At 35.1% G+C, this 19,063-nt stretch overlaps 1 protein-coding gene across 2 annotated transcripts in view; it reads right to left on the bottom strand.

Annotated features, from left to right (window-relative positions):
* Positions 1–19,063, bottom strand: part of DPYD (dihydropyrimidine dehydrogenase) — a 773,365-nt gene that overhangs the window by 404,863 nt on the left and 349,439 nt on the right. For both annotated transcript variants that reach the window (XM_070592141.1, XM_070592142.1), the window contains exon 12: positions 6,333–6,517. In XM_070592141.1, coding sequence (XP_070448242.1) covers positions 6,333–6,517 — 185 coding nt within the window. The remainder of the gene's footprint in view (positions 1–6,332; positions 6,518–19,063) is intronic.

Here is a 19,063-nt window from a genome sequence, read left to right as displayed (position 1 = left end):
TTTTTAAAAGAATGTTCTGGATTTAACCAATTTACTGTTAATGAATGTTCTGGATTTACCAATATAATTAAAACACCTCATTTTTATCCTCAATTAACAGTTAGGTTTAGGTCTTTAATCATACTAATCGAGCTAATTGTTAAAAAGTACCAAGGAAGTAGTTCAGTACGGGGAAAATAATATATAGACATGTATGTGTTCGAATCCTGGCTTTGTTATTGACAAGATATTGACTTTGAACAGGTTTCTTTATCATTTTGGCCTTTATTTTTAAAAGCTGTGAAATAAAGATAATGATACCCATTAAACGAAATATTGTAACAAAAAAACTACAATGTATAATACATGTTAAACAAATAGTAGTCATTATTAGTGATTAGACAAGTGAATATAAAAGGTATATTCCAAGGAGGATAAAAATCAAGGATCACTTCTTTCATTAGCTTTCTCCCATCATTTTAAGTCAACTGACCTCTGCTCCTTGACTACTTTAGCTCCTCGACTACTCCTAGGCTACTGTATTGGTTGTAGTAAACTTATCTTTCCATTACATCTTATCATATATCTTTCTCTAATTATTTCACATAAGTAATTCTTGAATTCAAACATCATTATAAGCTCCTTTAGGGAAGAAAGGGTTGATGTGGTTACATTTTTTTCCTAGCACAGAACTTTTTATCTATCCATCTGTACACACACGCGCACACACACACACACAAACACACAGGGGAAATTAAAATAAATCCACTAGAAAGAGGCAAGTAAAAGTGCAAATAAATTTTAAAATTTGTAGAAATTTTGCTCAGCTATAGTCATTCTTTCAGTTACATACTCTTTCTTTGGGGACATTATCAAAATTAGCTTTTATTCAGTAATTCTTATTCAAGTGGAAGAAGAAAACTTAAATATGCCTGGATTCCACTAACATCACACAGTATTATAAACAATTAAGGTGAAGTCATATTGGATCACTTATTAGTACAACTTGTTAAAGGAGCGTAAGTTTAATATTATAAAATAACGACTCTTAAGAAGAGAAATGTCAAAAAATGTTTCTCTCTACACTAATACCAGAGATGACTCTATAACTTCTTTATGCAAATAATTTCTCCCATATTCTTGTCTCATTACACACCCCAAAGTAAAATCCTAAACTGGGTATTCTCATCATGTTTTAACTCCATCTTAATTCAGATCCTTTCTCCAATTATTCCTATATATTCTCTATGTTTAGGGCCTCTGCTAGCCCAGACTGTCTTTTGATGAAATTTTAAAAAGCTGCCACATAGGTGCAAGGCTTACAGAACAAGCAGAAGCCATTTTTATGAAAATTCAAGGAGGGTGCTCCTTCCTCTGAATAGAAGTGGCACAAGAAAAGGTACCACTGTTGGTGAGTGGAGCTTGGTCTGGATTTCAGCCAGCTGGTACTCTTGTCTGGGTACCCCTTGAGCAGTAAGCAAGCTATACAGTCTTATCCCAGAGCACTAAGTTCCAGCAATTCAAACCACTCAATATTCTTCCGATTTTTCTTATTCTCCCTCTTTACGTGTATTTTGATTTTTTTGAACCCTTTGCTGACTCCACATCCTGATACCCACATCAGACAGAATCAATCATTCTCTCTTCCACGGTACCTTTGTGCTTTTACATTTTTAATTATTACATTTATTATATTGTATTAGATATATGTTTACTGTGTACTAAGGGCAAGTTTTATGTTTGGTTTTTTTTTAAGATTTTATTTTTCCTTTTTCTCCCCAAAGACCCCCAGTATATAGTTGTATATTTTTAGTTGTGGATCCTTCTAGTTGTGCTGTGTGGGACGCTGCCTCAGCATGGCTTGATGGCATGTCGGCACCTAGGATCCGAACCAGCGAAACCCTGGGCCGCCAAAACGGAGCGTGCAAACTTAACCATTCAGCCATGGGGCCGACCCCACAAGTTTTATGTTTTAATTCACATTTATAAACCTAGTGATTAGTGTTATCTATAAAGGATAGCATTATTATTTTTTAAATTTTATCGTTTATTGAATGAGTGAACCCATGCATGAATGACTATATGGATAGACAGATAGATGTACATGGATAATAAATGAATGGCTAAATAAAATGCTTTTCTAATTAGCTGAAATAGCCTCTTTCAATTTTCATCTGCTAAAACCCTATACTTTGGCTTTCTATTCAAATCTGCTATCTTACCATTTTTCTCTGATATTATTTTGACAATCCAAAGGGAATGATCTCTAATAACCCACAACAATACAAATAACAAATACTTATAGCTCAGATTCTCTACTAAGAGCTTTCCATAAATTCATTTACATAATCTTCCCTGTAACCCGATAGGGTAGCAACTCTAATTATTATTGCTTATTTATTAATGGATCACTTATTTACCCCTGAGAAGACCACGTCCTGGAGCAATGCAGTAACTTGACCAACGTCATACAGTTTGAAAATGTTGCAACTGGGTTTGAAATCAAGTCTGTTTAACTCAGAGCTCAAATTTCTAACCACTATATTATACCTCTCTTCATTTATTCACTTTGGTACCCTCCCAAAGTCAAGTGTTGGGTCCAACAGCTTGTACTCAATAAGTGGTAATTGATCAAATTAAATAATGAAATTTAAGTGAGGTTCTCATCAGACAACCATGGGAATTACTGAAATGCCAACATAGATGTCTTTAAATACTCACATTTTTCTTAAAAAGTATACTGCAAAGAAATTCTAAATATCCAATTGCAATGATTGCATGTATGAATTAATACTATAACGTGTGTATTAAATCATTTTTTAAAGTACACTATCCAGTATTACACTTGCCCAAAAAAACCAACGTAAAACATAAGACAAGGTGTTATAAACCTTCATTCATGAATACACTTCAGGCATTACACAAATTTTTCTTAACAAATGCTGCATTTCTAAGAAACACTGTTTATTTACAGTGACGATGAACTTACATAACAAACCCATTAGTTTTCTTAACTCCTCTTTAAATTCCTTTAAAATGAATTATCTCATTCTACATATTTTCCCTGTTTAATAGATGAATATACTCCTTATTTCGAGGGTATAACAATAAACAGCTTGGTCACTGGCTTGTGTAGAGACAGATCAGTAAGCAGGCTTCAATCAGGGAAACTTAGGGTGCCAAAGAACACACAAGCAAAACTTGAAGGACAAGTAGGATCCAGACAGATGAAATGGGTGGAGCAAGGGAAAGGCCCAGACTCAGGAGAAATCTTGGTATGTTGGGGGAAATTCAAATTGGCATCACAAGCTAAGGAGTTTGGACTTTATCTTGAGTGCAAAGAGGAGCCTCTGAAGGGTTTTAAACGAGGGAATTAAGATCAAACATGTATTCTAGAAAGATGACTCTGGCTGCAGTGTAGGGGCACTGGATTTGACAAGGGAGAAAGCGGAGGCAATTTTGAGAGGCGTGAGAGGCCAGAACTAAGTTAATGACACTGTGGAGACAGAAAAAGCCCACTTTGTCTACATGTTTCTTTTTAGTCTTATCACTGCTTAGCACTTTGCATCCAACATCCTGGCAGGAGATTTTACCTACCTTCCATTTCTACTCCATTTTTAAAATGTACTTCAACACTTTGTTTGACAAGTCTGAATCCTTCAGCCAAATCCAAAACTCCTAGTGGTCAAAAAGTTTTTACTTTATATTTCAAACACTATTATTCCTACAAATATGTATTTTTAAAGTACGTGCAATTTTTTCATCATTCTTAAAAGTTTGTTTCCTTGCTTTCATGAGTAAGTGGAAGCTAACTAAAACGATGGTTTATTTTTTTTTAATACACATTTATCAGATTCAGGGAAGTAAAAAGATACAGTGAAGTCAAAAGAAAAATACTCTTAAGAATCCTTTCAAATGGTAATTGTGAAGCACTACAAAACCACAATCATCACAAAATAAAGTAAATATTCTCTGTGTATTTTAATTTAAAAGCTATAAATGGATTTAAGCATTCAGAAGAAAGTTAACGCATGCCATCCTCCACTGACCCATGTTCAGTTTTACCTTTTCAAATCTCTTTAGCGTCTCTGCCTTCCTACCATTTTCACTCCTGCAAACTGAATTCACACATTCACTGGGTTTCATCTGGTCTAGCACAAGAGCCTTTCTCTTATCTCCTGATTCCACTTTCATCTGTTCAAGGAGTTAACAGGCTGATCAGTGAGATATCTGGTCAACCAAAAATTGTACTCTAAGCAAAAAATAAGTGAATTCAAATAAGTGTATGAAGGAGTTTGTACAGAGATAGAAGTGACCAGATATATACGAGAGAGGGAAGCATAAAAGAAAATTTAGATAAATAGTTCATAAATAAAAGCGCGTAAAGCAGTGCTGTTTTATAACAAGAAAAGTGTGTGCGTGTGAACACACTAGTGTAAATCCTTCAACTGGGTTTTCTTAAGAAGTACGTCTTCTGAGAATGTGGTGTTTCCTACTTTTCTCATAAACTTTCTTTATATATATATGTTTGTACGTGTTATAATTTCATGTGTTTGAGTGTTTGCTTTAATGCTGTTAGTAAATAAGAAGCCGTCAGCCTCCTATTGGTTTCCAAATTGATTTTGAAAATTGTATTAGTCTGAGTAATCTAGACGTCTAAAGACCACTGATTTAGAGGATTTGAATCTAGGAATCAAACACGCTAGATCCTGAAGGTGGAACAGGTTTGGAGGGTGTGTTTGGTGTAAAAGCAGTACATTTGAAGCATAGGTTAGACAGTCTGTGAGGATGTCCAGCAGACAGCTGGACCATGGAAGAGAGAGCCCTACTGGAGACAGAGATCAGGGAGTTAGGCAGAAGGAGATGCGATTGGGACTTGAGAGCTCTATGAAAATACGAGTAGAATGAGAACGTAAAAATATAGGGTGGTAACTTTCGGGACAGATAGAGCAAAAGGAGCCAAAGCAGGAGTCCACCCCGGGTAGTCGCCTTGAATTGCTTCTTTGGTGTGTTTCTGAGCCAGGGAGACCCTCCAAAGCATGGATGCTACAGAGACTGGAGCCGGAGCCACTCACCAACTTTTCTCCTTTGCGTTTGTGTCTGTTAAAACTACATTCCTCTTTCCCTTCTCTCCACAGCCTAGTCTCTTTTAACTTATGACTGGTTTGAACAGCATTCTTGATTTTAGATCTGGCATCGCCTCCAAAAGACTTCCCAAATCACACCTTTGTCTCCACGCAAAACCCATAAGTTGGTTACTGCCATTCTTGGAGCCCTACATTTCTGCGACACCACACTCCAGTCCAGACCCCAACATCTCAAGCCCCACTAGTGAGAGATGCCAGGAATGAGGTGGGAGTAGGTAGGTGAATTGAACATAAAAAATATGATGTAGTCAGTACCAAGTCTAGGGCCTACCAAGTAGATAGGTAATCCTGTATGAATTACAGAAACAGTAGGAGGACAACCAGAATAGACTAAATGGTCATGAGAAAGAGGAAAACAAATATTCAAGGAAACATTAAAGACAAAGTGAATTTCATTAGTATGTGAGAAACAAACAAAAGAAAGCAAAAGAAGACAGGCAGGATCATAATGTGAATAGAGTCTTTCCTGAATAGGAAGGAGAGAATAAGAATTTTATTAACAAGAGCAAACTTTTCCAGAAATAGTTTATGTAAATGAGGTCACTGTATCTACATTTAACTAAATTATAGAGCAAGAAGAAAACAGAACATTTAGTCAAAAAGTAAGACAGCTGAGATGTAGTTATGGCTTTTTCCTGCAAGACAACAAGTTACTGAACCAGAGTATGTTCAACTTTATATTTTATCACTTTTATATTTTGCATTTGTATCATAAAACTAAACAGAGAAAAAAATAATTACAATTGACATTTATAACATATTTGTTTTCTTTCCACTTAGGTGCATATAATTTGGGAAGTGAATAGGACCTCATCTGATCCTAATGGATAGACAACATAGTTTTCTGTACTGTTTAAGATCACTAGGAACATAGATTCTATCTCCTATCATATTGTGTACCACCCAGATTTGATAAATATATTATTTATGTCTTTAAGCCACTGATAAATATTTTGAACACAGCACAACTAATGACTTCATGGCATTCCACTGGTAGAAATACACAATGGATTTTCAATCAACCAAATAGTTCTACTATCCAGTCCACATTTTAAAAATTTCATCCAAGTAAATATGTAAGTGACACATTTCACATAAGATTATTATATACCTTATAGAAATACTCATATGAATGAGTAGCAAATATAAATGAAGAAGTACTTATCCACTGAAAAAAATTAACTGAAAGTGATGGCAAATGCCTACCTGTATATATTTGTGAATGAACCAAGAAGCTTGCTTGCCATCATTCACTGATTCCACTGTGGTGTTAGCCGTACCAACAATATCACCACCTGCAAACACCCATGGTTCACTGGTTTGCATAGTTTCTGGATCTACTTCTGGGAGACCCCATTTGTTAAATTTTATAGGGCTCAAAGCTTCTTTTACTGGAAAAAAAAAAAAAAAGAAAGACAACAGGTAATGACTAATCTGTGTATCACGTAACAGTAATTTGAAAATTAAGAAAAATTATGATTTAATTATTGTTCTAGGGATTCGAACTGTTTTTAATGAACCATAACAACAGAAAGTTAATGAAATATCTGAGTTAACAGCACATTCAAAATGTACTGACTTTACCAACTCAAAATATACCTCACGTGTAGAATTAAAGACCGTGGTTTGGGCAATGTTTCAGAGCTGGTATTTATGTCTAAGAAGTATGGATCCATGAAGAAGGAAAGTACAGAGTTTTAAAGATTTTAATGGATATAAAGTCCATTTAAATCCCTTTAAGTGGATATACAGTGCATTTTCTAAAACTTCATTTGTCCATAACTATTATTCTTACAGATTTGTTATTGCTTACATGATCCCAAACTTGCGCCTGTGTTTCACAGGTGTAAGTTATATTGTGGATTTGGGTCAATGGCAACTCTCTTCCTTTCACAACAAGAAGCTTAATAAACAAAACAAGACAAAGCCTACATTTTCACCGTTATTTGCAGTTAACGCTAAGCAATTTCATGGACACAAAACATAGTCACATTTAGCCAGAAGTTTTTGTTTTATTTTGTAAAAATCAACAAATGCAAACATTATCACTAATTACTTGTAAAAAATGCTGTGTAAAAGAGTTCTAAATTATTTGCTAAATATGTTGTGTTCCAATGTATCTACGCATGTCATAGAACAAGGAAGAGGTTGAGTTCCTTTAAGAAAAATATGTAAAGGAAGCTTTGCCTAGACACATGATCCTGATATTTGGAAGAGATAAAAGAATAAAAGTTAGAGAAAGGGTTGATCAAGAGAAGAAATGAAGAAAAGTAAACAACACCATTTATGATGGAGCAAACTGAGTCAGTGTTTAGGATAAAATGTTCTCTCCACGTATTCACGTCATGAATTTAAAGTCGAGCATCTCAAGACAGACTAAGGAGCTATTCTCTATTTCAATTCAAAAGAGAATATAACAACTTAAACCTAAGGAGAAGGGACTGGATGACTGGAACACAAAAGTCAGTTGTTGAATAGATTCATGAGTCAAGTTTAAAGTAAAATAATTAAATGTAAAAAAATGTTATTCTAACATCGAAACCAATTTCTTCTGAGCAATAATAGAAAAAAACAAAAATAAACCTTGGTACATATTTGTAGCTTTCTACTTAAGAATACTAGAATTTTAGAAAACTATTAAGGGACTACTGTTGATTGCATTTTCCTCACAAGACTGTAGGTTCCATGAGAACAGGAATGTGTCCGTGCTGCGTGCCACTGTACCATAGAGCCTAGTGCAGCACTTGGAGCACACGAGACGCTCAGCTCAACAGATGAACGAATGAATGAACGAACAGACAGATCAATGCTAGCGTGCTCAGGTTTTTATTTAAAAGTCTGCTACTGTTTGTATCTCTGATGAAATTTCATCTTTCATTGGGAGTAAAATTAAATATTCATGTAATTATTTTCAATGTAGAATGGCATTTTGAGAAGATTTTTCTAACATCTTTAAAGGTCACATGAAAAGAGACCTTTATCATTTGTTCCCCATTGCGTAAGAGATCATCACTACCGTCTGTTGACAGTTACTTGAGTTGCAAGAAAGTCAATAGTGAACATGCCTCATCAATTCAACCTATTATAATAATGGTAACTGTAACTGAATGGTTTATGTAATGGGTTTTATATATGTATATACTATGTATATAGTATAGTAAATATAGTATATAGTATAATAAATATAGTAAATATACTACATATATAGTAAAAAATAATTCTCCTGTATAAGAAATGGCCTTATTTGTCCAAAACTTTGATACAACTTCGTCCCATATAGAGATCTGCAATAAAGACGATTTTGTAAATGAGAAGGCATTCAAAATTATTTCACTGGGAAATCAAAGCCCTTTTATACATTTTTCTCATTTTTTACAGGAATATCCTTGAAGGTTAGCACAGATCTCTCTCTAAGCTTGAGCAAGGTAGAGATTATGTCTTAGTCATCTTTGATGCCCCACAGCAGCTATCAGTCAAAGACTCAGATATTGTGACATTCTTGAAGCTTAAGCTTCAGGGTTCCTTACTTGCATGGGCCTCTTTCAAGGCCTTGTGCCTAAATTTGAATTTGCAATTTGTTCTTTTTTATAGAGTAGTCCTCAAATTATATAAACTTCAGACCTCACAAAACCTGAATCTACCCTTGAATAACACTGCATTATACACAGTAGGTGCCGAATAAATGCTTGCTGAATTCAAATGAAGTTCTTTAGTAATGTGCTTTATAGTTTCTTATAATTTAAAAATGTATGTAGTATGATTCACTTTGATATTAGAGCTCCATCACTAACTCAGTCAATAAGTAGTCAGCAGACATCACTATAAGTTTAATAAGTAACTTGCATTTCTTAAAATATTTAGCACCAACACCATAATCTACCCCAAGAGCATTTATTTGAGAATTCAAAAGTGCTTTTCTATTTATAGGTCTTTCCATTGGATATGCATTGTGTTATTTTATATCCCTAAACATTCATACATATTTATGTTTACTTTTAAAAATATGGTCTCTTTCCTCGATCTTTAATTCATTTATACCTTGGACCTGAACTATTTTATATTTTGTAATATCTAGCTAACCTTACTAATAATCAAACAACTCTCTTACACTGTATTCCAAAATAGAAAAGGAATTTTCTTTCATATTGAAAATTATCTCAGCCCCCTTTTGAAAATTATCTACTGAATTTTCCCCCTACTCTTTCTGGAGGCCTGCAGGTTTAACAAGTTCGGAGTTTCATTTAAGAAATAAATAGAAAAAACCATGAGAGGTCAAGCAATTGGTTATGATGTTATTAACATATTATAGCAAAGCTCACATCAATCAAAATAAAGATTATTTCCATTTTAATATCAAATATTTTGACTTAATATTTACAAATCATCATTGAAGAAGTACAACATGGACAACTTATAGGAATACAAACAATGCTACAGTAGGTCAAAAATGTTTTCTATCAGTGGCACTAAGCAGCTAATGCAAGAATGACTGTTCATTGCAAAATGAACATCAAATGCTTAGGCTCATTTCCCTGAGGCTCAGTGGACTCTATTTAAGCATATGTTTTATTTATGTGTGAGTGTGAGTGTGTGTATATATATGTATATGTGTGTATAGAGAGAGAGAGAGAATATAAATTCATGAATTTATCAAAACTTTGTTGAATCTGATTATGGTCTAAATAGCACCTTTCATGATTTCAATGACTCTTCTGAAATATAGTAAATATATCTATTATTTAACCATATTTTTTAAGCTCCAAAGTATTTAACTTAGAATTCAAATCAAGGATTCAGTGAAAAAAAAATCCATATGCATTTTATTCATAATTTGTCAGAAAGGAGTGCATTTATTTAGCCACCTCTTACGAGGAAGACTTTCATCCCCCTCATCATTGTAACCATCCTTCTATGAACTCCTCACAGCTCTCTTACATCTCTGCTGATACATTTAACTCAGAATACAATGAAAATAAATCTCAGAAGCATATCTTCTGTTCTGCCTTTATCTAGCTTGGAAGGAGGGAAAGCATAAGTAGATGAAAAATGTATATTTACATTTGCAAACCAAATAACTGCTTGCCATTCCCTATGAGGTGTTAAATGAATATTAATAGAAGGATTGTATTTTTTCTTTCTTGTTTATAAAATAACGGGGGTGGGGGGAGAGGACTCTCTGTTATGATCATGCAGTTTTCCCACAGATTTCCATGAGATTGCATCTTGATGGAGACTGCAGCATATGTCCCAGTAGCTCCATCGTCGAACAGAAAAAGAACTTGAAAAAGAACTCAAAACATGCTTATTCACAGTCTATATTATTCTGCAAATGGGAGAGAAATGTGTTAAATGATATGGCGCCTGGAATTTTATGCAGTCTTTACAAAGAACGAAAATATCCTTAATTCATACCAAACATTCAAGATTTATGTTAATTTTCTGCTTTAATTACTACTGTGTTTGAATGAGCTTATTTAAAAAACAAAGACACTCTGAGGTAGCTTTAAAACAAGAAATGGTTTTGAAATAGGAACTTTTAGTCAATTTAATGTTATGCATGAAATGATTTTTTTATATAGACTTAATTGTATTGTGACACACAAGTTCTTCAATAAGCCACAGCTTAAAATTGCGGAAACCGTCCCTCAGGGACACATCACTAGCAGATGCAGATTGCCAAGGTCAATTAAACTGATGGAGCTGTGCTGTCATATATGTAGAAGAGAAACCCACAAGCATATGACAAGTATATTTCTCAGTATTTATAAAAAGATGTCAAGAATGTTATATTTTAGTACATAAATATAAGTTAATTCTCCATAAACAATAAAACAATACAACCGAAATCATCATGAAGAAGGATTATTAGTATTCTTTGGAGAGTTTGATATGCTCTGAAACAACAGGGGAAATAAAAAAATTTAACATTTATAATAAAATGATACCTTGAAAACATAGATGAATTCATCTATGTGCTCGTTGTTTAATTTTACAGAACCTATCAACCAATAGGATCAAAGTACAATGAAACAAAAAGATGAGCTGAGGCAATAATCTCAGTAATTCAACGTTGAAAGCAAAATCTCAGCCAAAGCAAATAAATTCTAATTACAGGGCCAGGATATCAGAGTTCTGTTTGAATAGAATAACCTGGGGAAAGGAAGGGACAGACCAAGAGAATGCCTTCAACTAAGAATATCAGGCCAGATGGCCTGAGCTTTGTCTTCACATCTCCCTTCTGCCTCTAAATATTTGAATCAATATGCTATCCATTCCCAAACACAATGGAGTCCATAATGAGGATTTATCATTTTCCTTCTGTAAACCCCTCAAAAGTCAAACTTGATTCTGCGCCTCCCTGCTTCTCCAGGACCTCAAATATCATCTCTGACTCTCTTTAGAATATTGTAATTCTCATATTCTCCTCTCCTGTTTTGGTTTTGTCAAAACTGGTTTTGACATGATTCTCTTTTCTCACTGCCAATCTTACATCTTCATTTATCTAATTTCTTAGAGTAATTTACACTGACTGCCTACTTTTTTTCCCCACCTAATTATTCCTTCCAGTCTGTCCCTCTAATGAAAATATGGAATCTGTGGTCACCAAATTCTATGACCTCAGTCCATTTTCCTTTTGCCTTTCTGTAGCATCCAATAGTTGAATCACATGAATTTTGATCTCCTTCTTCGATTTGCGTAATGTTACTCTATGTGAGCTCTCCTTATGTTTAAACTGACCCCCTTCAGCATCAGCTCCTCCTCACCTCTTCATCTTCTTCTTCTCAGCTCTCAAATATTCAGTCCACACACTTTTCTCTATCAGAAATTATAGTCATCTTGTGCCTTTAACTTCATCTCTATGTCAATGACCTCAGACACCACCTTGAGCCCTTTCATTCTGGGACTTCTGGCTGCATGTTATAGATTCCAGTGTGGACGCTCTACTGCCTCTTCCAAATCACCACCTCCAAAACCCAGTTCCAAGCTTCCTCTGGACCTTCCACCATTTCGTGACTGATTATTGGTAAGCTTGCTCTTTCACGTCTCCTACTCATTGTGACAATCATCATACCTTTTTAATTCTCCTCAAACCTTCCATGGACCTGGCTCCTTTTTCTTGCCCTACCATCAGAAAGCCTTGACTCATAAATATAAACAAATATAGAAGTTATCTTATGAAAACCCTTTGTCTTCTCATTGCCAAAACTACAAACCTACTGCATGTGTGCCCACTTGCTCTCTCTTCCTTCTTATAACAATTAAAGAACTCTCCCTCTTATCAAAGGCCACTCCTTCCACCTGAGCCCTAGAATCCTCTCCTCTTACCTTGTAGGGATTTTGCTCCCTAGGTTACATGCTTTCTCTTCTCTGTTATCAGCCATTCCCTCTAAATTAGATGTTCCCCATAAGCATGTACATACATGTACAGTATTTCCCATTTTAAAACTATTCCAGACCTGCATTTGCCTCCCAAAACTTCACTGAAACTCTTTGCACTAAGATGACTAATTAGTTCCAGGGATTCCTCTCAGGGATCACCTCGCTTCAGGACCGGGACAAGGGTGAGGCGAGTGAGGTGCCCCAAGAACAAAACTTAAGAAGGTCCTTGGGCTCAGGATCATACAAGTACAGGTAGGCATCTCCCTGTCTCACACTAACTGTGGCACTGCCTTCCTTGATTGCTCAGCAGCATTCAACAGATGATCACTTCCTCCTCACAAAAGGCCCTTATCTTGGCTTCAATGACACCACACTTTCTTCTTTTCCACGTGCTTCCATGATCACTCTTTAATCTTCCCTGCTGATCTTTCCTATTCTCCTTTCTCAAATGACATAGAAATAGACCTTAAAAATATTGGCATAATTTTGAATCTTTTCTCTTCAACTACCTCAATGTCTAGTCCGTTACCACGGTCTGACAATTCAGCCCAAGTAAACTCTCTCCTAGTTACTTCTTACATCTCATTTATATCATCCTCACCTAATGAAGAATGTTAAGAAAAGCAAACAACATTTATTGACCCCTTGTATGAGGCAGGCATGATGTCGAAAATTTCCATATAATATCCCATTTAGAACATCTTTAAGGTAGGTATTACCATCCAAAATATAACCATTGGTGAGAGAGCCAGTGTTTGAATCCAGTTATTTCTAACTCCAAAGCCCAGCTTGCCACTGACCCTTGGTATGGGGCAAGAGAAAGCCAGGAATGGGCCAGGAACAGTCTCTTAAAGCTTCACTACTGGGGACCATGGGAGTAACTAAAATGAAGCAGATGGGGGTTGGAGGGATAGCAAAAAATTCTAGTCTTGACCAGTTTTACAAATACAGCCTTTAGGTCATCTCTTCCAGTGGAATCTTTTCTTTTCCCTTTTTGTTAAAATAATCACAACCACTTTCTGTTCAACTAGTCACTCTGTGCCTTTGTTTCACCACTCTTGGAGTTTAGGGCCCGTATGTGGGTCAGTGCCTTTCCCAGCATCTAGCACAATGATTGGCACATAACAGGAATTTGATAAATGTTTTTTTGGTAGAAAAATGTAATATGAAAATGTAACAGTTGTTGTTCCATTTATTTAGGACTCATGTTATCCTGTCTTAATTTGTTCTTTTTCTCATAGGTCTTATTTCCACAACCAGAGAGCTCACCGTGGAGAGGAAACCCAAATATTTCCCTCTTTTTTCAAAAAAAGCTTCTAAAAAAAAAAGGCTTCTACAGTGACAAACACACGGACTAGAGAAGAACAGGCACTTGGTTAACCTCTTTTGATTGATTTAACTACTTGATTTTTCTACTGCTAGGGTTAAATAAGGCTCAGCTTGATAAGCTTGCAGAATTCAGGCAGTGTAAAAAGTACAGATCTCATTTTCTTTCCCTCCATGCTCAGGACAAACTTAGGCTCCCCAAGTTAAATATAAAAGATGATGTCAATAACAGCCTGTAGCAACTCCTTTTGTTTTACTTGTATTCTACAGGGAGTCTCATCCTCATTTCCTAAACTGACCAACTAATCAATTCAGAATTAAAATTGTCCAAGCACTTCACCTTGATTTGCTTATTTTTCTGCAATAATTTCATCTATTTTAAACTCTAAACTCCTTGAAGATTTGATTTCATTTTATCTGGAAGAGATCTCCTCAAGGAGGTCAGTGTCCTTGAAGGAAATATATGGGGATTGTTTTCAAATTCTCTGTTGGATTCCCAAATGCTACACTTTGATTTGCTTATTTATATTCAATGATACCATCTACTTAAGACTACAAACTCCTTGAAGGACTAGATCATCCTTTAATCTGATTTGGAACATAATCATCATAATTCTATGCACATTTGGGTGCTTAATACTTCTTGATAATTAGGAGACAGTAAACAAAAAGTAGAAAGGCTACTGAAATATTATATATATACTTCTCAGTGAAAAAACTTTCTAAAATGCTGAATGATGCTATCAAGTGATATAAATAATTACAGAGAGGGGTTAAGAAAAACGTTTAATATGAAATCCCCATTTGCTGCATTTAAAGCATAAATAAAAACAAATAGAAAGCCAGTAGTAAATTATACTACTTGTGAAAACAATATTATTAAAATATAAGTGAATACTGAAAAATATTTTAATTAACAAAATAAATCAAATGGAAAAGATTCCCTAAATAGAGATTTAAAAGTAAGTCTATGTGTGTTTGACTGCCATGACTAATTATGTATCCTTGTAATGTGTGTTCAATTTGGGCTTATTTAAATAGCAGAAATGCTCATTAGCTGCAGTATATCTGTGAAGCTTCAGTAAACAGTTTAATGGTTTTTATGTTTAACCAATTTCATAAGTTCCTGTAATTTTAGCTTTAGCAGCTCATTAATGTTATTTTTTGATATTCATCTTATGACTCTTTTTTTTCCTTGTCAATCGGCTGTAGGCATACTTCAATGGAAACTTAAAACACATACTAGAATTTCTTTTATACATTTTTAGTACATAAGTAAATGCATGGTTCAAAAATATAGCTTCTTTAAAGAGAGCATTACTTGAATTACCATGCAGTCAAGAAATATCTTTGGTATTGGCAAAGGCTATATTTAATAGGGTTCATAATGATAATAATGACACACATTTATTAAGTGCCTCCATGAACATGTGGCTGTTCTGGACTAGGCACCAAACAGATCGTCCCTTTGGATCCTCGCAGAATAGGTATTGTTTCAATTTTGTAGTTGAGGAAACTGAGACTGAGCTAAGTTACTCAGGTCACACTCTTAGGATTTGAACCTAACTGCACATCAGCTACAGATATTCCAGCTAGAAAAGCCTGGAGGTCTTCAGGGCCACTTGGAGATACACACCCAGATCTAAGGAGAGGACCCTGCACCTTGAGATCAGATATAGTCACAAGGATGGATAAAGCTCCTGAAGAAAGAACCCAAAAGCAGGTAAAAATAGTCAACCACTTATTTTTTAAAGTAGCAGGAAACACAACCTGAACTAAAGTCTGAGGAGGAATCCTGCAGTCCTGTTGTCAATATAATATAACGTTGTCAATATAGTAAGATACACAGAGTGAAACAGGAGAAGAGCAGGAGCTGAAAAGGAGACACGCATTTCACTACACGTTCCCTCTGTCTGTGAGGGGAACATATTTAATTGACTTGCCCTGTTAAATTTCCAGTACCCGTCAACTCTGGAGTAAAACTCAGATACATTAGCCTAACACTAAAAACATTTTCTGAATTAGCAATGATATGTTTTTCCACCTTTACTCTACTATTTCTCATTGTGTACCTTACGATCTAGCCAAAGGAACTAGTCCATGTATGTATCCAATGTGCTTTCTCCTGTCTCTGTTCTCTTAATTCCTACCCAGTTCTCATCTCTATTATAAATGCAACTGCCTCCGTGAAATCTTCTTTGATTCTTACAGCTGGAAGTCACCTCTCCATCCTGTGTGTTACACTAGCAGTTTATCTATTTCTCCTTGAGTCACTTTCTACCTAATAGTATTTTTATTTATGTGCATTTTTCTCCTTCTATTAGACTACAAGCTCATGTAGACAGGGACAATGTAATCACTTTTGTGTACCCAGGAGAACCTAAAACAGAATCTTGTATACCTAATAAATACAGAATGAAAGAATGGGAAAAAAGTGCTTATAAGTATTCAGGAGGGCAGATTAGAAAGGTGTCAAAATTAAACTGAGGCATTTGGTTTCAATCCCACCATCACGGGAGAATAATGCAATGATACTGGTGATGCAGAAGTTCATTTGGCAGCAGTGTGCAAATACAGGGGAAAACATTGGGCCATATTAAACCAAACGAATTGTCAACAGACTTTTCAGAGGGCTTGGAAAATCATTGAATATTTGCTGAACACATCCTGCATATAATATACTTGCCAGCCTTTCATGCACTTGTATGAAAAAAAAAATGGTTGCATCTGTAAAAGTCCCTTGAAAACACTTTAAAGAGCTTTATAATTACAAAATATTATAAGTATGTCTAGCATGGAAAAAAGGGTGGCACTGAATAGCATTAGTACATACACAGCTTGTGTAGCACCCCTGAATGATGTCAAAGTTAGTGCTGGCTGTCTCTTCTAGCAATGCCAGCACATTTGGGACATCTAATAAATTACATGGGCATATTACATTTGAACTACGTAGCTTCCATATTTGGGGGATAGATATTAAACATGATTAATGTAATTTTTCGACTTATTCAATTACAACTTACGTTTATGCAAGTCACCGTATAATTTAATGGAAGACTATCTTAAATAGGTATATTGTTCTTTTTATTTTGTGCTTTGAGTCAAGGATACAAATGCAAAGTAATTAACAACAATAATCTGCAATATAAAATATATATTACTAAGAACATTAGTATAAAATCTTCATCATTACTTTATAATTTAAATTTTACATCTTGATTTTACATCTCATAGCAGCCCAGTGTAGTTTAACATTTCACAAGAATATTAAGTTTCAGAATAAACTTTAAATATACCATAGGCTAATGAGAATTTAAAAGACAAATATAATAGTCCACAGTCAATAAAGTTCAGGACACCTATTACACTCACTATATGTTGAATAACATTGACTATGTTTTATGATTTCTGTTCTCTGAAACAATTGTTATTTTTCCATTTTCTACCTTATTTCCTCAGCAAAACTTGTTACATGCCACTGCTCTACTTCTTGTATGTAATCTTTGATTTGATGGAAAACTACTGATTTATCCACTGTCTCCCTGTAAGAATGCATATGATATCAACCACTAGTGAAACCTGGAAAATAAAGATAAGGGAATGCTCTGAACAGAGCTATTCACTGGGGAAACAAAGCTATTCCTATGCAGTTATTAGAGGGAAGTAAAATAATTACAGAAATATCATGTTGTGCTTCAAATGGATGTCTAAGGCAGTTGTAAGTGATGTGATGCTGATTCCAAACCATTTTCAACACCGTTATCAGTTTGACCTCCCTCCTCATCACCTCCACCCCTTTAGAATAATTCCAAAGAACAACTGTGCAAAGATTCCATTATATCGAATGGCTATTCGCAGAAATGCTGGTACTTGCATTAGATTCCACCACTTCATCCTCACTCTGCATAACATATAATAGAAAGACAATAAATCTTTCAGCCAGAAAAAAATTTGATAATTAGGATAGATTTAAAGAAAATATGTAGAGTTTTACTATTAGGTTCCTGAGAATGCTTCTTGCCCAGAATATAATTAAAAGCAAGACAATATACAGGGAAGACTAAAAAGGGTTCATTCTCACCACTGGGCCAACCAATACAAAGAGTGTATCAATGTTTATTACTCAGGCATTATAAACAAAATGATAACATAAGGAAACAGTGCATCAGTAAAAGGTGGAAGGTAAAGAACTATGGAATAAAAGTGTCTTGATGCCATGTCCTCCTTAATATATTTACCATCTGAAAAGCAGCAGTAACAAAAGCTGACTTTTTCCTCTTCATAATGTGGTAAGTGAGATGCTTCTGGATTTCCAGAAATGTCACATATCCTTTTGTATCGTATTTTTAAGAACTCAGCTATAACAGCTTTCATTCATTAATTCAATCAATGAACAGTCACTGTTCTAGGCACTAGGTTATGACCATGAAAAGAGAGACAAATGATATGTTATGATTCCCAATGTCTGTTTTTCAATCATTCTCTCTCTTCTTAGTTCTAGTCCCATTTCCAGTTGTTGAGTGGATTTGCAAATCCAAAACATGTCACCATTTCCTTCAGATTTGTTCTATCTGCTGCATTCGTGAGTTCTATGAGCATTATGAACATCTGATCAGACTTCCACACTACATACTCCATATTCAACCTCTTTATCAAACAGATGCCCAAATCCTGACTATTCTCCTTAAGAAACATGTCTTGATTCTGAATGTTCTTCTATAGTTTGACCTCCTCTACCTTAATCTGGGCCTTAATGAGTAGCCACTTAAACTAATGAAAACAGTCTTTTAATTGGTTTCACTGATACTACTCTGTCTTAACTCCAGCCCATCTTTTTGAACACCACTGCCACTGTGGAGCAACATGCTTATTTCACACTCGTGATGCCTCCTTCCAAATGGGAAAACAATCATTGTTATAACACTCATGGTGTGTCTATGAATCTTACTTAGCTTTCCTCAAAAAGCTGAAATTAGTATATCTAATTAATGAATCTGGAAATGAGGTATGCATAACTCACCCTTGCCATGCCTATAGCTTGGGAGCTGCCCATTTGGGCACAGGTTCTTTCCCTTCCTTCATACTAAAAGTCTTACTGGAGCAGCTTCCCTTTAAGGGACCTACCTTGTTGGATCATATCTGTGAATGAGTGAGTAACTTAGTCTAATTCAGGCATTCAATACTAGAAAACACAGTTGCCTTCTGATATGAACCACTTCAAAGGTGATTTC

This window comes from Equus przewalskii, chromosome 24 (assembly GCF_037783145.1).
Source record: "Equus przewalskii isolate Varuska chromosome 24, EquPr2, whole genome shotgun sequence".
Taxonomy (NCBI): Eukaryota; Metazoa; Chordata; class Mammalia; order Perissodactyla; family Equidae; genus Equus; species Equus przewalskii.
The sequence above is the reverse complement of the archived record's forward strand: the minus strand, read 5'-3'. Positions and strand labels throughout refer to the sequence as shown.